This window comes from Ambystoma mexicanum, chromosome 2q, assembly GCF_040938575.1.
Source record: "Ambystoma mexicanum isolate Mex_15411 chromosome 2q, UKY_AmexF1_1, whole genome shotgun sequence".
Taxonomy (NCBI): domain Eukaryota; kingdom Metazoa; phylum Chordata; class Amphibia; order Caudata; family Ambystomatidae; genus Ambystoma; species Ambystoma mexicanum.
The window spans coordinates 500,639,209-500,655,993 of record NC_090924.1 but is presented as its reverse complement, the minus strand read 5'-3'; the positions used below and the strand labels follow the sequence as shown (position 1 = coordinate 500,655,993).

At 44.6% G+C, this 16,785-nt stretch overlaps 1 protein-coding gene across 3 annotated transcripts in view; it reads right to left on the bottom strand.

The window, feature by feature from the left end:
• MAD1L1 (mitotic arrest deficient 1 like 1) overlaps positions 1-16,785 on the bottom strand; it is a 3,106,940-nt gene that overhangs the window by 1,222,562 nt on the left and 1,867,593 nt on the right. For all 3 annotated transcript variants that reach the window (XM_069647622.1, XM_069647623.1, XM_069647624.1), the window contains one exon: positions 9,286-9,376. In XM_069647622.1, coding sequence (XP_069503723.1) covers positions 9,286-9,376 — 91 coding nt within the window. The remainder of the gene's footprint in view (positions 1-9,285; positions 9,377-16,785) is intronic.

Sequence of the window (16,785 nt, the reverse complement as noted above, 5' to 3'; positions counted from 1 at the left end):
CCTCTTTATATCTCAAAGACATATCCTTGAACTTTTTTTATTTTTCTGCAAGACTGTTAACGTGAAACCACTGTTCTTCACTACCCATAGCCTATTTCTCCCAAAGTCTGCATCCACTGTGCATTTCCTTACAGAGGTAGGTGGTTAGTGTCTTTAATAGTTTGTATGTCATTCTTTCATAGAACCTTGATTGGACATTTCTTTTATTTTGGTACTGACTGTACTGTTGAGCTTCGATGTTTCCATGCTCACCCACACATGCCCACTTGAAGATAGTAGCCTGCCCGTGGCACATTCTGCCTTAAAGAGAGAAATGAAGGCTCATCTTGCCCCTATTTCACCCTCTTGGTCCAGATCACTGGTGGCTTAGAAGTAGTGTGGGCTGAGTAGGAGTTTAGAAACTACTATATTCCCTGTACTCCAGCAGGCCAGTAGTCTTTCATCGCAGATATAGCCTGCATTTTGGACTGATACCCGCCCAAAACACTACTTTTGCCTAGGTTCCCCGAAAATGAGACGCTCCCGAACACAACCTTAAAACAATAGATGGATCGCCCCTTGTTATCACATTCTCTGTGTGATGCAAATGCCATTGTCACTGCAACAGCATTATCTTGGACACCATGCACTCCCTTTTGACCAGGACTCATGGTACCATCTTACTTTGGTAAATGACCTACTACAGGCTCATAGTATTCTACAGTCAACACATTTGACCAAGCTGCAGGCCTACTGAATAGCCGAGGTGCATGTTTGTTTAGAAACAATAAGTAATTCGAAATAATTCAAATGGACTTTGCGGTATGAAGCTGTGCAAAATATGCCCCCATCCCAACCAGGTTATTTGTAAATTTCACACACTGCTAAGGAAATGCATTACAATTGTCAACTCTTGGATTATATGGGTACGAAGAGCAGAGGCCTGCACATTTCACATGAGCATAATGAAAAATATTCGAGAGGCAATTTAGCTTGACATAGTTTAACTGACGGTTTATTATGCTGGTGCCCACCTCATCTCTCAGTGACTGCAGGAAGAGAAAGGCAGACTATCTCCTACTAACACATTTACAAAATGGAGAGATTCCAGCTGTCCATTAATGCATTCTATCGTCATTTGATTTTTATGTAGGAAAACCAAAAGCATTTAGTAGAGTAAAGGACAGGGAGACCAATTTGCCCAGGATCAAAACACTTAGTTAACTAGGGAAGCACAGATTGGTATCAAGATCTTCGGGATCAAGTCAGAACCTTGCCCCTTGGCACTTCACTACATATCCTCAATATCCCCTGCTTACCCTTCTTTATTTGTTGGTCAACTTAGTTTGTAAGAATTCCCACATTTGCAAGTTACGAAATCCGAATAATACGGGGAAAGAGATGTGTCCTTGATCACGCAATTTGGAACAGAAAGGCAGACTGAGATAATCTAGGACATCATTTCACCAAAATGATGAACAGCACGCAATGAACATCACCCAACCTTGACCCTGTCTCAAAGTGCACTTAGCAATGTGCATTAATATGCAATAGGCAAATCCAACTATTCGTAAAAGAGCCTCCATCAGCTCATTATTGTGCGTCTGTAGTTGTGGAGTAGTCCATAAACGGATCCAATACAATAAAGGATTTACTTTGATCTTTTCACCCCCATCTGTCTGGCCCAACTCTAAGTGTAATAATGCGTTTGATATATTTCTTGGCAAATTTAGTATATAAATGTTTTTTGTTCTCACCAGTTAATCACAGGCTCATATCCCCATAATTTTGTGCAATAAACAGTTGTTTGCTGCCTGCTTATTATAAACTTCCACATCTACCAGTATGGATCTATTCTCCAAGCTAGCACTAAATGTATCTATCATTTGACTTTTTCTGCCAAGTGCTATGCCACTTTTCTCTCTTTGGGCAATCCCCAGTCACCTGCCATATTTAGCCTGTATGCCAAAAAGTCAAATTATCTGACTTCCTCTAGTTGCCTTCCTACGTGTCCAAAATTCACATTTGTAACCATTCTATTTGTTGGTCGGCAAATCATTAATATTGTTTTCTAATCCCTTCTTCAAACGGAGATCATGCAATAAGTCTAGCCATTTCCTCTTCCTGACAGTGTTTAGATATTGACACAGCATTGTCCGCATAAAATAGTATGCACATTTGCTTGCAGTTCAAGCTTGGGACATCCACTTTGCCAATGTCATTTGCCATTTCATTTATATATAAGCAAATAAGAGTAGGGGCTAGTATACACCCGTACTGTACCCCCCCCTTAGCGATCGCAAAAGAATCTGTAATTTCTTCAATTAGACCATACCTTATGCGAGCCCTGATGTTACTGTACAGGTTAATATCACAATTCAATAGCCCACTGGGTAGACCAAGGGAGAATAGGCAGTTTCACTGTACAATTTTGGAAATATTGTGGAATTCTGCCTTCAGACCTAAAAAAGGGAGGTAGATCCAGCACTTATTCACATGCGCATAGACAGGGAAAATGAGCATTAGTCTTAAAACCTGCTCGTTGCAGCTCTTACCCCTTTTTTGGAATGGAGCCCACCATGGGCTTAGATTTGTATTCTCTTTCGCCCATTCTGCCGATCTATACTGCAAAATGTTTTAGCAAATTTGACCCGTGGAATCCAGTAAAGAGATTGCATGCTAATTACTCGGGTCAGTTTTACACCCCTTTTTAAAAATGGGAATCGTTTCTCCCAGTCCGCACAAATCCAATTTCTTTCTTCCACATGGGGCATTATTTAGTTATACACAAATAAATAAGGCCAAATCAAAACTTTATTCTTTAAAGAACTCCAGTGGAATCTTAGCTGACCCTGAGCCCTCCTGTTATTTTGTGAGTCAATTGCCAGTTTAATTTCCTCCAACGTGAATGGCTCTTCATCTAATAGTACTCCAGATCCTTGAATTCAGGTGTTCATTGATCCATCGTTGCTTCCGGAATCTTGGTAGAGGGTGCCATTTAATACGTAAGGGCTTCATAGGAAGCAGGCTGGTGGCAGTTCTACATTGTAATTAAGCTACACCATGTTATAGTCTTTTTTGTGGCAATGTCCATACCTGGGTATGGCCCTCTGGTATGGGGGTGACTCTGGGGCTTGGAACAAACTACCTGCTTTCTGTGATGTAGGTCTCGGGGGCAGAACAGGGGTCGGAGGGGGGTGGTCTCCATATTGCCCATACATCACAGGAGTGCCCCGGCTGAATATTGTCCCATTAATAATGCTACATGTTCCATCCTTTTTAAAGTACCTTTTCAAAACACTGCCTGGGGTCTGCAGGACCTTTAAAACAGGATCCACCATCTCGGTCCTATTTGAAGAATCTGGCAATGTGCTCAGATGCAGGAGAAGCAAAGTTAAGTCTCTCTGCCAATCAGCATTGGAACGAACACCTCCCTGTTAACTAATACACACAATCAGCACTATTGTGGTGAACACGGAACAGAGCACATAGGTGACAGGGAAGGTGATGGCTCTGCTGCACGGCCCTGCATTCCGCTCCACCGCACAAGTGCCACTCTGACAAAACAAAAAGGGCAGACCAGCCTTTTAGAGGCTGCGTTTTCATCTGGAACAAAGCACAAATACTAAATTAAACAAACCTGAACAGGGGACGCCATTACGCACCTGCCAATCCCCAAAGAGCAATACTCCACGCACCCAGTTACAGGCCCTTCAGGGGAGATTTGGCAACAAGGAAAGGAAATTGGGAGTTGTACAATCTCACGTGAAGGGGGAGGCAGTGAGTAAAGCAGCAAAGAAGATGTGTCAGACTCAGCAAGCGATGAATCAGGGCTCACCCGAGTAGACTTGGTTGAGGTCCTCTTCTGGGATGGGACTTGGTCTTCTTTCATGTAGTGCGGGTCTCGTCTAGAAAGGAGCGAGCTTCCTCCGACACCACCGTGCTGGTTCAAACAGCCCATGCAGGCTGACACCGGGGACACTGCCCAGGACAGGGAAAAACACCCTGTAATGGAGAACAACCCTGTAGGTGGTGGGTAGGCAGTCTGTCAGCAACGTGGGTGAAACAGCTGACTGGTTTCAGTAGGCAGTGTAGAACGCTGCAATCCAGGCGATGCAGATGCAGACATAATGAAGCCAGCGAATAGTACAGGATGAAACCAGGAAGCAGGCTGAGCAGAGAGGACAGAGCAGCGCTTCACAAGAAGCCAAGGTAGAAGTAAGGAAGGGGAACAGAACGGAGGTGAGGGAGTAGAACCGCAGGAAAAACAACAAGAAAAGGAACTGGAACAAAGCGCTGAGCACAGAAGCAAGGCTAAGCAACCGAGCGATGAGATGCAAGGTTAAATAGCCGTCCGGCACTTATATATGACAACAGAAGGAACTGGAAACTAGACCGCGGCCCAGAGAACAGTGAGCACCGGCCCGGCCATCTTGGAGGGAAAAATGGTCATTGTGAGAACGCGGCAGCCCCTCCAAGCAGTCCAGAACGGCCGCGCAAGGAGCGACATGACAAAATGCAGGAGGTGGTGGAGATGCAGAGACAGCTGAAGGTGGAATTGCAGGGAGACCTGAATACTCGGGAGAAGGTGGAGAGTAAGGTGAAGCAGCAGTAGGAGGGATAAGACAGGTTGAAAGAGGAGAACCTCAAGGAGCAAGAAAGCAGAAGAGGTCGCAGTAGACGAAGACCAAGAGGGAGAGAGAGCGTGCAAGAGAGTTCGGAGAGTGACTATTGATAGCAACACATTTTACTTGAGAGAATTCGTTTTGGCTATCTGGAGCTACTCTCCATTAATAAACTTGAGTGGAGAGAAGACCAAAGGGACCCCGAGGAACCCTTTCACTGGTACAGTGTTTGCACGGTGCCCAGAATCATCAAACAAGATTGCCAAATACAGCTAGAAATATCCAGAAGTATCCTGGGAGAGACTTGTTTGATGACTGGCCAAAAAGACTTATTCCCCTGCTATAAAGAGAACCTGGCAAAGTCCATACGGAAGATGTTAGGGAAAAGGGGAGTAGCGATTGGGTGTGGCATTGGTTGAATTAGTTTATTTCATAACACCTATAAAAACTTTACTTCCTATTTTGTTTACAGTGGATTGCAGACAGGTAGGTTGGGACATCAACAAGCCACATGAGGCAACATCAAGAAAGTACTGAGCATGCACAGAATGGATTCACTTAAACCACATCATAAGACCTGCACTCCGTTATCGAAATAACAAATCCGCCATGGGTCACAGTTATGTATCGCACTCCAGCACAATGGTAGATAGCCGCTCCCCCCCCCCCCCAAGGCACTGCCACACAACCGCCTCAATCGGCAATTATCCACTACTTGAACCCGTATCACACAACGCCTCTGCCACTAGAAGGCAGTCAAGTCCCACGATAAATGTGTTCTAGCTGGGTACATAATCAGTCTCCTTGGTTAACAAACTCTCCGGACAGCCCATCACAGCACCCATCCAGAAGCCAGTTCTCCATGGGTCGCTTGGAGGGACTTAGTCACCCCTACCCACCTCGTACTGGCTAAAATGCACACACACATTCTAAAAGCCTCTTACCAATATCTCATACCATGGTCCTACAAGGATGTTCACCTACAGTGCTTTGAGGCCATAATAGTGGAACTAGGCGCTATACACATGCCAAATAACATTATCCATTACGGTCAACTCTGAGGCCCTTGCCCTTTCTCGCATGTACAGAGAAAACTCTGTACAGATGAGGAAACTCTGTACACCGACCTCCACCCACGCACAAATTAGAGGCGTCATCCATGCCACAGCCTGATTCATCAAAGTGCTTCGCAAATTTGACTACACTACACCCACGCTAGTAAAACGACATTGGTGAAAACTGCAAGCATGCCTCGCCTTCAGGAACAGCTGCAGCAATGCCAGAGTCATCACTGTACATGCTCACTCCTGCATAGCCCACACAGTAACATCTCTGGCAGCCAACGCTACACATCAAGCCAGGGCCTGGCCATCTTAGAGCTGCATAATTATAAAAAGAAAAAACATTTTATCAACAAAAAGGTACAGAGCTTAGAGATAGGATTGTTACCCACTAATAGTTTTATGGTGGTTCGAGTAACTGTAAATACTGCTTATTCCAGGTGGGGCTTTACTGACATTACTTTTCTATTCAACTATGGTCAAACCTTGAGAGGTTTGAAGTGCCCATTGAAATGCACTGAAGCACATCTAATTAAACAGATATCATTCAGAGCCTATATCGGATATGGGTTGCATAATGTGTAACTACAGCATCAAGGACAAGATATGTTGTATTCTAAAGATGTCTTTGAGACTTGGACCTGACCATCACCTGATCAAGTAGGATGAAGGGCTAAGTCAGGCCTGTCAGGATTTAAACTTGCGAAAGTGTCAACCCACAACTACTGCTCTGTCCGACTGTCTGGTGATGTGTTACAAAGAAAAACTAAGATCAGAACCAAGATAACTAAAAAAACACCCATAGAAACAAGGTGTGGTTGACTATATATAGTGCAGGAAACAATGAACGATTATATCAATACTTACTAGGTCTTGGGGCCAGCACAATCACCCTTGCATTACTTTGACTGCCAGTTTAATGAGTCCATATTAGATGCCTAGCTCCAGATTAAATGTTGACAAAAGAATATCTTTAGATGATATTTTTTAGAACGTGGGAGTTACATAATGTTTACAGATTAAATAAGAAATTCCCATTCCCAACTCTAAAACACAATCCATACATCTCTGCAAAAGTAATTCATGCAAATTAAAAGATGATTTGAGTCAACTTAAAATTCCACTCGAAATCAGGGAGTAATATTAGAGCTTCTTTCTGTGACATTGCTCTTTTGGTGCCACTGAACCAAGCACATGCCTGGAGACGTGTGTGTTTGGGGGGTAAGCAGTGGGTATGCTCCCATGTGCGTTTTAATTTATTTTTTTATTTTGTCGTGTGAATCTTACAACATCACATCACAGCATCATTTAGGATAAGAAATGATAACTTAACAACCAAACTATGTAACCCTTTACCAACAGCTTGCACGACTTGCATCGAAGGTCTGTGGTGGTGGTGGTGTGTTATGCCTGGGTAGTCCTGAGGCTATCACTGTCGTGTCAGCCCTGCTAGTGTACCCCTTCCAAAATGTCCACTTCCTACATTCCGTGACCGTCTCCCGTAATATTGACTGCATTCCTCTATGTGGCGGAGTGCCTCAAAGAGGTTTATCATCCGGTGAACGAAACATCAACTGCACTAATATGTTGCAAGCAGCCACATTGTTGCTCCACTCCCTCATCCCCTTTTGCAAGACCATATGACAAACAACTGGTTCTGCTATGGACCAGCGCTTCAGATCTCTCCAGCAGCTGTCCATACGTGGGCCCTTCTGGGATTTCCAGGCTATGGCAATCTGCATTTTTTGAGAGCATACAAGCTAGGTCTAACATTGTGGTGACCGGTTTTGCCGGCCTCATGCGCCCATGTATTGCGTCGGTTTCCTGTATTTTGTTGGGAGCATTTTGACCCACCGTTTTTATTTGTTGGGAGTATTTGCCTGTTTTCAGGTCGTTGAAGAGGCTGCTATACTTATCTGAAGGGCTGATCATATGAAACAGAAATTAACGGAGTTTGTCCAATTAAAGGTTTAAGGGCATCTTGTACAGACAGAACAGACAAATGTAGTGCTAAACATGAATCCAGAATGGTGGGCTAGGGCCATAACCCCTTTAACACACGGTCTGCTTGCTATTAAAAAATACACCATCTTGATATGCTAGTCCAATTATCTAATAGGTGATGGTCACAGACCAAAGGAGGGTTCTTCATTCAACATGGCTATATTGACAGACCCGTTCAAAACACGTGTATGAGGAGGGAGTACAGACCTACTGAAAGGGCTCCGAAATAAATGTAGCTATTCAACAGTGCCAGACAAAAGCTCAACATTGGAACCCGCCAAGTCTTTATAGATTTTACAGTCCATACCTGAGCAGCTATACAAATCGAGCCAAAAAAGATCATGCTCCTCCATCACTCATCATTGATGCTGGGTGGCAACGCACGAGGATACAATGTGAGACAGGAAAATTGCACAGAGTACCAAACTCATCAGAAAATACCATGCCAAAAGGCAGACTGGACATTTGAAAATGTGTAGAAACTCTCTCACACCCACTGCTGCAATGCCATTTGGTGGCAACACAAGAAAGAATATACTCTATGCACTGTTGAACATGCCATGCCATTGGTTTATCAAGATTTCCTCGTTATGGAGGTCAGTTCTGATTAGGTGGTAAATCCTTTGACCAATACCTTGCCGGTGGAATAAAAGCCAAGCTCAAGGACCACAAGTCCCGGTTATGCCCTCTGCCACCATTAATATAGCGATTAGCACATGGTCATGGGTTGTGAGCCAAATTTAGACCCTCCATTTTTCAAAGGGTTCAGTGTGTAGAGAAAAATATCCTTAGCCTCCACTTACATACAGAGAAGCACCCTAACCAGAAGAGGGGACTTCACAAGATCTGGAAATGTACAGTGAGCAGGCACACTGGTGAATTACCAGGACTCGGCGTGGACGTACAGAAGGAGGCACCCAGAGTGGTCACTGGAATCCAGACCGCTGTCTAACAATCCCAGTGCTTACAGCCAGAAAGCTTCAGATCTTCACGGACTTTAAGGACACAAACCTTCTACTCCAGGTACTAATTATAATTGCTCTTTTAGAACGCGCACAATACCAGAGTGGATTCTAAGCGCAGCATTGGGATTGTAATCTATGCTGAGCTGGTGTTGTCTTGCTTTCAAGACAAACACGTTGCCCCTGAGCTTTCCTTCCTCCACGAATGAGCATTGTTTCATGTTTAATGATTTGTTCAGGCGGATTATGAAAAAGTAAAGAACTAGGACTAGATAACTAAATTGACTTATGTGATGTTAACAGCACACATTGTACAGTGCATGCGTAGTAACTAAACATAATATATTTATAGGACTGTTTACTATTAATGAACGTCTTAGGGAGAGAACACGTTGTCGTACATCTGTGTAGTTTGAACACTACGGGCGATTGAAAGGTTGACATTTTAATGCCTTTAGCAAACAACGAAAAAATATAACAAACAAATCTTAAGGCATCATCAAGCCCCCACCGAAAAATCGAAACATTCATTACTGTGAACGTTGCTGCAAAAGTGGAGAACCACTGATGACAACTTGGAATTCAGCCGGACGAAAGCAAATCAGGCATGTACATCACCTAACCACCCATATCCTCCATTCCTCACCCGCTTACCTGAGCGTTCATTTTTTCCAGCGTCATCTCAAGATTGGCGTTTACCTCCTCCAAGCGTCCTCGCTCTGCTTCTAGCTCTTCAACCTTCAGCCTGCAAAGATGGCAAGCAAAACACACACAAGATTACCCAAAAGGTGCTCTTGCAGTCCCAAGACACGTTATGTTTGGGCTATACACTGAAAACCACTGACACGTTAGTGGACCAACATTCAACAGCACCGATAAGGTATATAAACATCTCATGTCAATTATCAGAAACCGTTCACCAAGTCTACCACAGAATGTTTTCAATGAAACCAAACAACAAAGGGGGGTGGCAGAGTTTATCACCAAAAAAGGAATAATATGTTAAGCATGTGAGAAATAAAGCAACACCAACTGGAAGTTCAAGAACGGTTGAATTGCTTTCTCGGTACATGAATATGTAACAGGATCGTAATGAAGTGCGCAAGCATGTGTCTGAGTGCGAGCGTGTGAGAACGTGAGCGTGTGAGCGGAACAGTGTGGGTGAGTGTGCAAGCGTGAGTTAGTGTGCAAGTTAATGTGCAAGCACGTGAGTGTGTGCAAGCGAACATGCAAGTGTGTGTGAGCATGTACAATGCTACTTTTATCCTCTTGTGCTCTCTGGGATGTATTTTCGTAGTTTACAAAGTTCGTATCAAAGAAAATGCCAACTGTTATCCCTTTGTGCTCTTCGGGATGTGCTTGCGTGGTTTACAAAATGTGTATAAAATAAAGGGCCTCTTGTGCTGTTCTGGATGTGTTTGTGTGGGTTATAAGCTCCTACAGCTCCCTCAATGCCCTAGCCACTGGGCCGACCCTTTCCCTACCTTTGGGAAGCCTCTGGTCTTCAGCTGGCAGAGCGGAGATGTTGCTGCCGCTCTCTGTGTTCTCCTTCTCCTCGTGGTTCTGCAGCTCCGGATTCTCCCCCCACATCTCTGGCTGCCTGCGTCTTCCTGCTTGCTCTGCTTTTGCCCGTCTGGCTGCCTTCCTTCCGGCCACCGGTCAGGTCCACCTCGCATTGACCTCTCTGGTCGTCACGACTCTCTGTGTCCCAGTTCTCAGCCTTCGGGTCCCTCTTGGAACAAGCATCTCGATTTGTGGTCCTCCAGGACTGGTTCGGCCGACCATGGAGTCCGTCTTCCCTTTTTATAATTGGGCTGCTTGACAGCTGTACCACATTTGTTGGTTGCTCGGTGTGCCTGTGCCACCTTGTTCAATCTTCTTCGTCTCAGTATTCTTTTGCATCAAGCTTGGGTAAATATCCCTCCTCCCAGTCTTGGCAAGGACACCAGCTACTTTAGAATTACACAGAGTGGTATGGGGGATGAGGTGAGTGGGGACACTAAAGGGGTAAATGGATACAGCATTCTCCCAGCGCCATCGTAACCAGTCCCATGAAGTAGTTCCCACCCCATGAGATCCACCTGCTCAGTACCACCCCCAGGGGGACTATCGAGTAGCAGCCTCACCACCCTACCCTAGTGGAAAGGGGCTACCCCCATGGAAGGAGTGGCAATACCCTGGGATTTGTCACAATAGATACAACTGCTTAAAGCAGGATCATCACCTAAAGAGGACCACTGCATAGTCAAATCTATTTTAAAGCAATCCTCAAGTTTATTGTTAAAAAAAGACAAAATATTTATCATGAACCAATGTGTACATAAGTATGGACAAGAAGGAGTTTTTTTTTTGTCAGACCGTAATGAGCTAACACCAGTTCATTTAGTCCAGGCAGCTGGAGCCATCACTGAAAATTGTAGATTTTGTTTTTCCTTTTTGTATTTTACATTTTAGATTGCCAATGGTACTGTGTAATGAATTTGCTTCTGGCCAATTGTAAACCACCTACACATTTAAATAGACATATCAACCCAAGTGTACAGCTTTGAACGTAAGGCATGTACTTCCAAAAGCAGCTATGCCCCTAGGGAACTCCAATGGGGCTTTTTCAAGGTAGGCTTAAATAGGGCCGCACTTCATTACAAATATCAAGCGAACTGCAGAATGGCGTGTAGGCTTCAGGGCAGAATGGCGTGTAGGCTTCAGGGCTGCAAGAAACACTTCGGGAAATCTGGCAACTGCGCTGGACATGGCCAGGGTTTTGAATGACCAGAACGGTTACGGCCTTATTGCCACATGCAAAAGGGGAGCGCTCTGTTCCTCAGCAATTGAACCTTTTTGGCAACAAAGAAAATGTACATATTCGGCGAGGTGGGCTCGAAAACCTAATTGGGTCCCAAGCCATAGGAATTCTTGGATGAATACTTGGAAGTGCGTGTCACCACATCTTTGTTCAGGTTGCAGGATAAAGGTTTGAAACTATGCACGGCCTCCACAGCCCACACACCCGGCCCCTTCAACCTACAGAACTCGAAAATGTGAACGATTACATTTGGTGAAAAGACCTATTAGACAGTGCTTAAGGGCAGGAAATGTTAGGCAACCTTATATAAAAACATTATTTCGTGATTCGAAAAGCCAAGCCCCGAAGAAAAGACCTTGCTACACTAAAAACAATAAACCTCTCGCGAGCAAAGACAGTAACAAAAAACACATCGTTATTTCAAAGAAATTGTTATGGGCTGGGCATCCTAGAAGCCACATGGAAGTAGCGGATGTAAGGAGAGGGAGCAGGCACAGGGATACTGAGTTGGAAGCAAACTATTTTTTGAAGGGGTTGCTGAGCACTCAAGAAGGGCCGGGTCCTTCGGAGAATGTAGGTCTGTTGGAAGAACTTCCTGGGAAGACATGGGCAAGTTTAGTTTGGGCATTTTGAGTGCTGCTTTAAATAATTCAGAAGATGGCAGCAATAGTTTAGTGGATGCAAAACCACATTTGCCTTTTAGACAAGGGAGCTAGCTATACAAGCTGAGCAAAATAAAAACAGCAGCTGGGGCTCTTTCTATTTTAGTTTTCAAATCCCATCTGCAGCAACAAATATTTTTTGTCCAATATGTTGTAAGCATTACTCGGTTCCCAAACATATGCAAACCCCTCCCGGCGACCGAACTACGAAGCATGTTCTTTCAGAGAAAACTGGAGGGCAGCGATTAGATAGCCATCCCCACTTTGCTCAGGGATGAGTAGCGAATACAACAACGAGGCACATTCGTTGCCTTCTGTAAAAGAGGTGCTGTATGTGCCTCGGGTTATTCAAGAATGCTTAGCTGGATGTTGGGGGGAAACTAGTACAATCTCGATGTTCTTGTAGTGGTGAATGTATGGATTACGACATAATGTGTCTTCACTCTTGAAATTAATGAGCACAATCAAGGTAGCATGCAGCACAGCTTTTTGAAAGTGGGTTCTAGTACTGTATACTAGATCAATATTTTGTTTAAATATAATCACGTTTTACTGTGTGTGTACTTTTATGGAACATGTTATTTTCCAATATAAAGGCAAGATACTTATTCTCCGACCCAGGCATAGATTAAAGCATTCTAGTTCCCATCAAGGTGGTTTGCATAATCTTGAAATATGGTGGCTGTGTACTGTTTTAGTGCACAGGTGGGGTCCATAGCTGAAACCTCTTCACGAACTTTAAATGGCGCAGTGTATTTTGTCCTTGATTCCACTTATAAATCGGGGAGTGCAACTGTCTGCCATTGGCTAACTCCCGACTGTTTTGGGTCAATGTCTTATGTGACAAGGGCAGTATAACCTGTCCTTGTCATCTGAGAGCCCCCTCTCATAAGGATGGGAGATATACGGAGATGCTCAGAACCAGTCCTAACTTTAGTAGCACTAGAAAAGAAGGCCCTAGGTCCGGTTCTCCCCACCCCATGGTACCGGGAGGATAGCTCAGGGGCAATGTGCTCCCATTGGAAGCAAGACGACACAGAGCACAACAGGTTTGATCCCAGGGTCCGCGCTTAGAAACCTCAATATTCAGCGTGTTATAAATACCCTATCATATCATATATACCAGTATGTTTGTTTGCAGATCCTTATCTATTTCCTTAACTCTAAAGTCTGATACCTGTCAGACATTTTCTATATGTTGCAGGACACGCACAGCAGCAGTAACCCATTGAACTGATGTAACAGACAGGCAGCTGGAAGGATCGGCTGCGGGGAAGAGCGAGAAGAGAGACGCCACTGCGGCAGGGAACAGAAGCCCCAACGCAAGCATACTGCAGAGATGCCCACACCCCGAGAACAGGAGGGAGAGACGCTGCAGTCCTATGCAGCCATTCAGCGGACCTCACAGTAAGAACGAGCAAGGATGCACAACATCCAGACCACCGGCCTAGACCAATAGGGAAAGAGAATAGAAGAATACAAACCTCAGGGTATGCGATGAATCTAGAGGCTTCGTCCCTTTTTCCCTGGAGGCTAGCCACCCACTTTCAGGCTAGGGAGTTGAGCCTGCTCAGAAAAACCCTCTATGGGGCTTACCAGAAAGCTGTGGAGAATGCCACTGCTATCGAGCAGATGCCACCTCAATGGAGCAGACCATGCGACATAGAAGGTACCCATGTTGCTCAGAGTGGAGGGGGCGTAGTGAAGGAACGCCCAGAGAGAGAAGGAACCAAGTAACAACAAGGGTTATGGGAGCCGAATAAACCTGAATAATATAATTAAACAAGCGGCTCACAAAAACTCCCAAGATCCAAGGGAGGCATATGGAAAGAGTAGTTATTGATACTCCAGTGAGACAAGCGAGACATTGGGACAGAGAGATCCAAGGGAGCCAGTGTGGCCCAATAACACAAATGAAGAACAAATTTGAGGGGAGCACAAAGGCACCAAAGACGTGAACCAAGTGGTGAGAAACCAACCGTAGTGGTGGAGTGGTATCAGGGCAATATTTCTCCACCTAAGACAACTTGGACATTGTTCTTTTTTGGAATTTCAGGTTTTGTTTGCTAAACTTGATGACGTTTTTGGAGCTGCGACAGGCTGTTGAAAGTGTTAAACCAGGGAAGAAGTGTTCTCTATTATTAACCATTCGATCCGGAATGAGTAGGTATTCCTGGTAGTCCAGAGAAAGATCGGGATGAACAGCTCTGTCAGCAGGGCATACTGCCTAGTTTTTCTTTTACATTTTCTCTAAGTGGTAGCGCCAGTTTATGGGATGGATTTGGACAAAGGACTATTTGTTTATTTTGACTATTGATGAGCACCTTAGTATTGTTTGTTAAGAAGGGAACTCCCCTGTTAGCAACAGGGCTAGAAAAGCGTTTTCTTTTAAGTTAAATAAAACTCTTTAACAAATGTCCTCTGGTCCAAGTCCTCCTCCAGACTTGCCATAGCTACCAGAACACTAACAACGACACAGTCTGTCCTGGGCTGCCATGTCTGGATGTAGCAAACCTGTGGAGTGGTGGTGTGGAGAAAAGAGAGAGAGAAAGAGAGAGAGAGAGAAAGAGAGAAAGAGAGATTTAGCCCCCTTTTCAAGATATCTCCTCTCAAATATACACTGTAGGTGGGGAAAACAGGGCCCGATTGGCCAGGGAAAGGTGATCAATCCTCACATGGGGAGGGTTCTTAAAATAGGTTACAGGAATTAGGAAGTGTGCTTTCTTTGTGAGAGGTCAGAAGTGGAGGACGACCTCTTGGTCCAGGAGGTAGGAGCAGTGGCTTGTGGAGGAAGTTCTTGGAGCAGGTGAGGTATTGGTTTAGGAGTGAAAGTGGTTCTGCAGTGCGAGTGGGTGATGAGTGAGTAAAGAGGTTAGTGTAAGGAGAAAATGTGAATTGAACGGTACAGAAATTAGTGGGATGAGGAGAGAAGAACAAGTTACTTACCAACTGGTAACGTTCTTTCGACTGGTTGTTCCTCCCATGTATTCCTCATCTTTGATATTCGTATCATCCGCTTCGCTGCTTCGGAAAAAAATGTCCACACTAGAGGGCGCTGTGCTCGATGTTGTGGCATCGATGTGCTTCGAGGGTGCCGTAGAGCGTTGACGTCATCCATAGTATAAATAGCTTGAGCCGTGCCCATTGGCTTCAGTTGTTTTTTCGATATCCTCAACTGAAGAGTTGACGAGGCGTACCCTTAGACCGCAAGATCTCAAAGAACACAGAGTGTAATTCACGTAAATTGTACGGCAGGGTAGACTAGGAGGGTCAATGAGGAATACGTGGGAGGAACATCCAGTCGAAAGAACGTTACCAGTTGGTAAGTAACTTCTTCGAATGGATTGTGTCCTCCAAGTTATTCCTCATCTTTGATAGACTCGCAAAGTATTGAGAATTTGGAGGAGGGAGTACCAAATAACCCTAATCATGGACCCTTTGAACAACTGCCTTAGCAAAAAGACCTCCTTGGGACGAAGTTGAATCTAAACAATAATGTTTCACAAATGTATGCATAGACGACCAGGTGGCTGCTGCACAGATATCTTGCACCGGGACACCGCTTTGAAGAGCCGTTGAAGTTGCCATGCCCCTAGTGGAGCGAGCTCTTAGCCCAGCTGGAGGATATTTACCCGTCAGTTTGTAACATTCTCCATTTGCCATAATTATCCATCTGTTTTGTTACTGCAAGGCCCAATTTGTGGCCGGTATATCCAATGAAAAGTTGGTCACTTTGTCGAAACTTTGCAGGTCTAGAAATATTAAAAGCCGAGAGCCCTTTTTGGGTCCTGCCTGTGAAGCCTTTCTTCCTTCTTAACTGCATGAGGGGGCGGACAGAAAGATGGAAATGTGATTTTTGAGACAAATGAAAGTCGGAGACTAACTTGGGTAGGAATGAAGGTTTGACTTCGAGTATTACTTTATCTTTATGGCAAATGGTGTGAGGAGGCTTACAAGAGAGCCTGTAACTCATTCACCCTGCCGACTGATATAATAGCTACTGGTAGGACTGTTTTCAACGTGGGAAGCCTTAGAGGACAAGAATGCAAAGGCTCAAAAGGAATGCATGTAAGGAATTTTAATACTAAATTTAGATCCCGAACAAGGACATGGAATGGGACTGGGGGTATACGTTAGTGAGACCCTTCAAAAATTGTACAATCAATGGTATCTTGAAATAAGATACTTCTTCAGAGGAGCGCTTAAAGATAGAAAGCGCTGCTAGATATCCTTTTATTTTAACTATTTGAAGTCCCAGATTGGCTAAATGTAATAGGAAAGAAAGCACCATAGGTGTGTCACATAGGAATGGATCCACATTCTTATCCTTGCACCAGTTAGTGAACTTATTCCAATGACACCGGTACAAGGGTTTTGTTGCTGGCCGAAAGCAAAATCTCCTTTACATCGTCCAGGAGGTCCCAATCTTTATATGTCAGCCTCTCAGAAGCCATGCGTGTAGGCTGAGTGTCTTGACCTCTGGATGGAAAGCCAGACCTTCCTCTTGCGAGAGAAGATCCTCTCTTTGTGGAAGATGTATTGGAGGGCAAATGTATGTGTCCAGAAGGTCCGGGTACCACATCCTCCTGGCCCAATCCAGAGCAATTAGGACCATGGATTTCCCGAACTTTCTCATCCTCCTGATCACGTGAGGAATGACGGGGACAGGAGGAAACACGTACAGGAGCG